At 41.7% G+C, this 8,579-nt stretch overlaps 1 protein-coding gene across 1 annotated transcript in view; it reads right to left on the bottom strand.

Moving 5' to 3' along the window:
* Window positions 1–5,545: 5,545 nt before the first annotated feature.
* The window catches only part of LOC123043522 (putative leucine-rich repeat receptor-like protein kinase At2g19210), a 5,515-nt gene continuing 2,481 nt past the window's right edge, over window positions 5,546–8,579 (bottom strand). Inside the window, exons 4-12 of the mRNA XM_044466029.1 lie at window positions 7,934–8,072; window positions 7,745–7,816; window positions 7,579–7,650; window positions 7,420–7,500; window positions 7,168–7,335; window positions 6,878–7,106; window positions 6,561–6,687; window positions 6,309–6,380; window positions 5,546–6,213 (exon numbers count right to left, since the gene is read on the bottom strand). Of these exons, the coding sequence (XP_044321964.1) occupies window positions 5,546–6,213; window positions 6,309–6,380; window positions 6,561–6,687; window positions 6,878–7,106; window positions 7,168–7,335; window positions 7,420–7,500; window positions 7,579–7,650; window positions 7,745–7,816; window positions 7,934–8,072 (1,628 nt within the window). The remainder of the gene's footprint in view (window positions 6,214–6,308; window positions 6,381–6,560; window positions 6,688–6,877; window positions 7,107–7,167; window positions 7,336–7,419; window positions 7,501–7,578; window positions 7,651–7,744; window positions 7,817–7,933; window positions 8,073–8,579) is intronic.

Below are 8,579 nucleotides of genomic sequence, written 5' to 3'. Positions count from 1 at the left end.
AATTTCTTTAGGAAACAAATAATATATTTTAAGGAAACAAATAAAAGATTTTAAAGACGCATCGTACTTTACTAACAATCACTAAAAATCAAATCTAAATTAATTAACCTTACCTTAAATCACTCAATCACTTTAATTAGAGAACATTTTCTTTCCTAACTGCACTCCGCTTAGTGTGCACATAACAATCCGAAGTAATTAGAGTCACATGATTGAATCCATTTATTTAGAGCGACATGATTGCGTTCCGGGATGGAGGCCATGATTTCGTCGAGGTCGTTGCTGCCTCCTACACTCAGGGTGTGTCGCCAAGATCGAGGCGAGCATGAGGAGCTGTGGCCACCGCCATGGTCACCCCATCGCAGGGGATGGAGCACGCCGTCGGCCTACAGCTTGTGGAGATCACTGTTGCTCTTCAGGTCGCGTGGTGACCGGATCTTGCCGATGTGTCCCTCCCCGACGACCTCCTCTTCGCCCGATTGGCCGGCATGGATCTCGCCACTACTGCCCTCAACTTCTCTGCCTCGAGCTCGACGGTCAGCCACCATGGATCCCCCAGCTGGAGGGTCACATGAACCAGCCGTCCTCCCATGCTGCAGCGGCGAGAAGGTGACATGGCTCTCCGTACACGAAGAGTGGAGTGTGGAGTTCGGTCAAGTACTTATATACTTGGCCTCTACTGCTGATCCATGTACATGGAGAAGAACAGACAACCGCTCATTCATGCTTCGTTCCACTCCTTTGCGCTACATTACTGGAGGTGACATTTTCCTATCTCTCTGTGTTGTAACAAGCCTGTTGCCTGCATAGTTAATGGATTTTTTATTTAAATTTATCGCTGCTTAGTGCTTTGTTGCAATTGTTCACGCAAGATTCTTATATATAATCTGAGCGTATGTAGGCATACTTAGCTTTGCTATTCCATTTTTTTGGCGCATAGAAATAAGAGTATTGTCCAGGTTAGGTATTCAATTGAGTATGGTATTTGGATTGCTATCAGAATGTCTTTTCTATGCATGTGATTTCTCACATCTGGTTATAATATTTGTGAAGACATGCATTGCACGTGCACTTGGAAGCGGGCCTGTGGCCCGCGCTGGACGGCGCCGACGCCGACCCGAGCCACCTCGTCCGCGTATTCTTGGAGCTGTGGCTGGTCGATTTACATGAAATTAATTCCCTCAGTTCTGGTGGCAAATATAATACACATAATCCATATTGTTATGCACTAGCGTGTATGTGTGAAATAGATGGATTATGGTCCCATACCCAATAAGATGGATATGTGTGTGTGTTAGAGAGAGAGATGGAGAGGGGGATAGAGAGTGAGGAAGACGGAGGGAGAGTGTGTGTCTGTGTGTGTGAGGATTTGATGGTAAAAAATGTCGCCAATGTCGTAATATTGAACTCTTAAAGTTAATGTGGCCCCGTTGCAACGCACGGGCGTTCTTCTAGTGGGGACTAGAACCACAGACCCACGGACTGCACGAGCGGGTGTATAGCCAACCAAGCCGTTGCCATCTGTGGTTAATTGAGGATAGGAAATCTATATATCTTTGGAGTGAATAATAAAAATGAAAAAAGACGATTGAGGGTATCGAACAGGAGACATCATGCGAGGTTGCACCGCTGCCTACCGCTCCAACAAAGAAGATATCATGTGTAAAGAGTCAAACTATTTGTATCCAAACTATAATCATATGTTAAAACAGTATACATAAAAATAAATTAATTAAATTTAAAAATTGATAGTATAATTTCATTAAATATTCAATTATTAATTATAGTTATAACCATATAATTAATTATGAAATATAATAATTGACTACAGTCAGTGCGGCCCATTTCCACAAGTTAGACTTTTTTAGAAATTTTAAAATTAATAATCACAGTAAAAACAATCAAGTTAGGATATTTCATCCTATAAATAATACATACAAATAAATTAAGTTAGGGAAATGTGCTTTTTTTTAAATCGCATATCATTACAAAACATCTTCATATAATGAAAAAAGTGTGCATAACTTAAATAATATTAATTTGAAGATCTGCAGTCTAGGGGCACACTATGCTCGCATATATTTTTTCACTCATATATTTTTCATACATATTTATATTTTATATTTAATTTTATTTATAATTTATATTTTTTAGAAAATACACAAAATTTATTACATCAGCTTCTTAATGTAACCTATTTTTTATAAAAACATGAGTATTTAAATCATGAACATTTTCAAACTTATATCATCATTTATTTAAATATAAAATAACTTTTTAAATTACTTGTACATATTTTTTATATAATTATTTTAAATTTTTTATAAGATACGACTACAGTTTGCAAACAGAAAGTTTAGTTATCATATTTATACATTATATCTTCTTCTTTGTATTGGCAGGCAGAGGTGCAAGTTCGCATGAGGTCGCCGGCTCAATTCCCTAGGCTGTATTTTTTTTCATTTTGATTAAAACTATTATTCCCTACAAAGGATATAGAGATTTCCTATCCACATTGAACCACAAATGGCGATGGCTGGGGTGGCTACGCACCCGTTTCTGCAGTCTGCAGGTATGTGGTTTGAGTCCCGAGGTCGCTGGCAGGTGGGCCAGGGCTCTTTTGTGAGAGAGAAAATATCATGAGTTTTTATGAATAAAACAAGGGCTTTTTGTGAGAGAGAAAATATTGAGGGGGTTTGTTGTAAAAAAGGAGATTTTGTGAGAGAGAAATTGTCAAGCTGGGTTTTCACAAAAGAACGGGCAACTCCTCGTCTCTCGCTAACGGTGATTCCCATGCAGTGGCGGAGCTAGGATTTTGAAACAGGGTGGTCCATCTATATATATTTTTACAATAAGTATGCTATGCAAACAGGGATATGCCATACATTGCCTTTTTTAACTCAACACAGCAGATCCTAGTTAATAGTATTGATTTAACTAGAAATTGGGTGTAGGGATGGGGAAGTGCGTACTGAAGATAACATGCTGGACGGCTGGACTGTGCGCGTCTCAATACTTCTGTCAGACGCCGAGTAGAGCTGCTAGCTGCTGCCGCATGTCGAGTGCATAGCGCGGTGGTGCCGCTATTGGTACTTGGCCGGGCGAGACTGGCTGACCTGTGGTGGCTCCTGGCCTTCTTGACGTTCGACGACGACGGGTGGTCAGCGAGGCAGGTAGCTTGGCGGCTGGCGGCGACACCGGGCAGAGGGGAATCGCTGACGCGAGAGGTTTGGCGCGGGTCGCGGAACGAGTGCGAGTTCTTGTTGGGCTCTTTATTAAATTTTTCCCTGGCCCATCTCTATTCCCCTATAGTATATGGACCAAACCAGAATCTCAGGGTGGGCCGCGGCCCACCCTGTCCACCCTCTGCCTCCGCCACTGTCCCCATGCCACGCTGGCGCGCCTAATCATCGTCGATTCTGTATCCAACCATAATTAGCACTGTATTTGCATGACCGTGTAAGTTTTTGCACCACTTTGATGTATGCTGCAACTTTTAGCACCGAGGTGACTGTTTGCGTCAAGTTCCAGCATCACCAGTGTAATTGACTCTTCTTTAGTAAGCATGGCAACTTCGCTCACTTCAAATTTTTTGTTAGAATTTGCCATGCTTCTAGAAGGAATTTGTCGTCCTCTCCTTTGGTCTATAAACAAAGTCGTCGCATTCCAAACAGAAGCATGGATGGTTGATGCCCCATCTCCATTTCAAAAAAGAAAGGTTTTCATGATGGCCTTTGTGATTTACTTGAGTCATTACGACAGCCGCACTATTAAAAGGGGTGCAGGTGTGCAACTTAGAGGTATTGTGGAAATCAACTGCACGTAAACGAACTAGAATGGACCCATAAAACATCCCCGTTACTTGAGAGAGAGCCTGATTTTTATTCACATGAAAAGACTACACGGAGCCTTAGGGGCAACCTTGACCCTCTGAGGTCCGCCCCATCCGGCCAGCATTTGGGGCAACCAGAAGGTTTGCTTATCGATGCAAATTCTCTGTGTATTCCGAAACATACCTCGACCGTCCGGGGCAAATAGTTGCACACTTGTATGCAACCCTTGTGGTTAGCCCAGAATCTGCTCGGAGCCTTTGGGGTCCGGACCCTCCTGGGTGCATAGATTATGCACATAATGGTTGGGATTTGGGGCCACTTATAAAAGCCCCCCTTCTTCCGTGTGAAACAAGGTGACGACTCTGCTCTCTCTCCTTCATTGATTCTAACTCAATTTTCTTTGAGAACTCGCTTTCCTTCCACTCAAATTGTTGATCTTTTGAGGAGTGAAAAAGAAGTGCCTAATCTATACTTCCACCAAAGAAAAAGTCCATCCTTCCTTATTTCCTTGGTGGATCTTGTTGCTCTTGGAGATTGAGAAATATCGTGTGTGTAGTGCATGCATAGCCGGAAAGTAACACAATGATTCTCTCTGCCACCTTGACTCTCTCTCTCTCTCTCCCTGCGATAAGTACCTAGGATTTTACTCGTGCGGCCTTCCATCTAGCCACCCTAGCCATTGCCTCCCACATCCCTCTGACACTTCCTCTCGTCCCCTTCTCTGTTCCCACCATGGCCTCGCCCTCGACCATGTTGTCTACCTCCTATAGTCCACAGAGCGTCAAAGCAAGCAGATCGACCTTGTTGAAACCAGCCACCCCACCTCACTATCGCATTGATCAACCTCGAGCCCCGTCTCCTATTGTCCAACATGAACACCAGATCACTTCCTCCCATGTCGGCCTCAGCCATCGTAGCTCGCTTCCTCTCATGTGGACCTCGACCACCATAGCTCACCTCCTCCTAGGTAGACATTGACCTCCACCCCATTTTCCAATAAGGTTAAGCTAAAGAGAAGCGATCCATATATTGTATGGAAATTCGTTGTACATGAGCTCAAGCTAATATGTTCCCGCATGAATACTGAAATCTAAAATAATATTGAACAAAAATAAAAATATGGATTTTTTTATAGTGACATGTTTGTGTGTTCTATCCATTTGCAATTTTTTGTGAAGAAGGACATGTGCGGTTGTTTGGTGTAACAAAGAAAATCTAGTGCCCCAATAAAGGGGTTTTAGAGCATTTGTTTTTGTTTTTGTTTTCCGCACTAACTAATATGTATCTTCTCGGCAAAAATCTACATACGGATCGGAAAAAATGGATGGAGGAAATTGAAGCTGGTGTCAGGAGTCCAATTACCAATTTCAAGTGAATACAAACATTAGCACACTGAAATCAATTTTTGGAAGAAGAGTACAAAGTTCCCATGGAAACAAAAGTCAATAGAGAGACCTAGGGAAGAGTACATAGTCTTAGATACCCATGTATTTCAAAAGAATTAAGAATTAAGCATACTTTCTTTTGCAAAAAGGCCAAAGGCCATATATTAAGTAGCACAAACCCTCAAAAACACATCATACTTGGGTTTTCAAATATCTGAACATTTCCCATTTGCGTGTTGGTAAATAAGGACATATTAAAGCACACAGAGTTCCCTTCAATGACACAAAAGGGCAATTGTGACTTCTTTCAACCGAATGAACGGGTCTTCAACGTGCAACAGGATCGGTGGTCCTTGTTGCCATCCTTCTAGACACATACTCCATCTCTGATGTGACATTGTCCTGAGATTCATTATTCAAGTTTGGGTCATGGCTGCCACTGCCGATGTACAAGCCGCCACTCATATCACTCCTTGCATAGCAATCCTCAAGCTTAAGGCACTCTTGGAGCTGCACCACCACGTGGTTGATGGTGGGACGTTCCACCGACACCTGTGCGGTGCACTCCAGAGCGATGTTTGCCACCTTCCACACACTGTTCACATCATAACAACCATGCATGCACGCATCCACCACGCTCTCAATGTTGCCCTCAGCTAGCTGGGACCTCACCCAATGGATGATGCTGATGGGCATCGGAGACTCTGGCAGTATAGCTGGCCTTCCGGTGACTAACTCCAGCAACACGACACCGAAACTGTACACATCACTCTTTGTAGTTGGTTGCATTGTTGCCAGGTACTCTGGATCAACGTATCCATAGGTACCAACGAGTGTGTTTGTGGATACATGTGTGTCCTTGTCATGTTTGAAGGCCTTAGACATGCCGAAGTCGGCAATCTTGGCCTCCAGACTTGCATTTAGGAGGATATTTGTGGGCTTCACGTCCATGTGGATGAGAGGCGGGCTGCACCCGGTGTGTAAGTACTCAAGCCCTGCACATCACAACATCAACAAAGCATCCCTCCCTAAACCTTTTGGTAATACAAACATATAGAAGCAAAAGGGGCATTGTATTCAAAGCTAGTACCTTTGGCAGATTCAAGTGCAATTCGAAGTCTCTGTCTCCAATCCAGTAAACCTTCTCCATTATCGTCTCTTCCTGCAAATATATGGGCATTTTGAATTTTCCAACATCAGACATGCGATGATTCTATGGATCAATTGTGAACATTCCGCCAGATAGTACTTTGAAGTGATAGGTCACGGTATAGTAGCAATCACTTTGTTGGTACCAATTTGAAACCACACGGCTAAACAATTTACATTATGTACATATTACCTATAATATGCTCTTGTAGTGTTCCTTCTGACATGTACTCATACACAAGTGCCATGTCTTTTCCATCCTTACAATAGCCAATCATGGTGACAAGATTCTTATGGTGAATCTGCGTCAAAATCTGAGCCTGCACAAATGTTCATATCCCACCAAATCCAAGATCAAAAAATGCTTAGTTTTTTGTTGCATGTGCACTAGGTGTGGCTAATGGCTAGGCATTATGATTGACTTAAACTCTTGAATGTCTTAATGTAGTGACGTGTAAGACTCACGCACATTCAAAAAAACCTCACCAACTGAAGTCAATGAGATCCTACCTCTGCGAGGAACACATTGACACCTTGCTTAGAAGTACGAGATCGCAATTTCACGGCCACCTCAGTGTCATCTTCTAGGAAGCCATGATAGACAATCCCGAAACCTCCCCGGCCAAGAATCCTCTTGAATCCCTTTGTTATCATATCAAGTTGTTTGTAGGTGAACCGACGGTTCTCAAGTTGCAATGAACAGCCCCCACGGTCACCATTTACTAGCATATAGTTGACAAATGGCAGCATCAATAGTGTTCATGGACTAGATAATTGTTATGCACACTTATGTTGATGCCTCACCTTGTTGTCTTCGTCTTACCAAGAAAAAGATCACTATTGCTAATGATACCATCACCACAACCACAAGTAGAGGGACAACAATATAGATAGCCAGCTTGTTGTTCCTTTTAGGCGCCGACTGGCATGAATTGTCACTTGCGCAAATGTTTGGATTGTTCTCATATCTACCAAAAAATATGAAATGAAAATGTTCCATCCAATTTATCTAGTATTATATGTGATGGAACTAGAAGAACATGGAAGCTGACCTAAAATTGAGGGAGCCATCTTGAACTCTTTTGAGAAGTCCAGGGGGAATTGAACCACTGAGCTGATTACCTGACAAATCTCTAACGAAAAAGAAAATTTGCAGGAGTTGAATTAATATCTTGGGTGCAAAATTAATTGTCAGAAGTTGCAGGACTTACATAACCGTCAATGAAGGTAATTGTGAAAGGGCATCTGGAATTGAGCCTGTCAATTTGTTGTTTGACAGATTCCTAAAAAAATGTGGGCCAAGATTACCTTTCGCCATTTTTTGGTGCAAAAAGGAACCATGACGAATCTTAAAAACATTATAGAAAATCAACTTACAAGTACTGGAGAGCCTTGAGATTTATGAAAGAAGATGTTATATCACCACTGAGACCGGTGACTGATAAATCTCTACATAAAGCGAACCTCCGCCGGATGAGTATCATTATCGAGTTTTACATGATATTCCATTAGGTATTTTCATGTTGAAGTGAATTTAATTATGATGCTCAAATCTAAAATACTTACACGGCTTTGATCCTATGGGGGGTTGTGACCTCATAACCGCACGTCAACCTTTCCCAGGCCATAGTCTTTGGAATGCACGGATCACCCATCCAGTTCTTCTGCACCTGATACTTTGTCTTTATCGCCATGATAGCATATACTGTTGATTCATGCAAGTTTTTAGTACCACACATGATTTGACTAAGCATCAACCACAACTCATTTGTGTATGTCGTGTTGTTATATGGGGTGTGAATTTCTTCTGTGCAGAGCACATGCTCCCTTCATTGTAGAATAGAAAGCTTTAAAGAACATATGGTGTGCAGATATTAGAGTGAGTATGTGCCAATAATTTTGTTGGAAAATTCCATCCATTTGCGATATGGGTGGAAAAACAAAAATTGGGAACTAAAATAGCAAATATTCTTTTGAAAAAGTACTTGAATTTTTTATTTGCAATGCCTGGAAACAAATTGTTATTTTCACCAAACATGAAATTTGAAAATGAATTTGATCATTAGTATATGAGTATATTGTGGATGTTTACGAAGGGTGCAAAATCATAAAAAAAAATTGAAAAAGAGAGTATGTCAAGAGCACAATTGATGGTTTCAATAATATTTGGGATTATATATTGTGCCACGAAACCTCGATACATTAATCACAC

The sequence above is a fragment of the Triticum aestivum genome, chromosome 1A, assembly GCF_018294505.1.
Source record: "Triticum aestivum cultivar Chinese Spring chromosome 1A, IWGSC CS RefSeq v2.1, whole genome shotgun sequence".
Lineage (NCBI taxonomy): Eukaryota > Viridiplantae > Streptophyta > Magnoliopsida > Poales > Poaceae > Triticum > Triticum aestivum.
The sequence above is the reverse complement of the archived record's forward strand: the minus strand, read 5'-3'. Positions and strand labels throughout refer to the sequence as shown.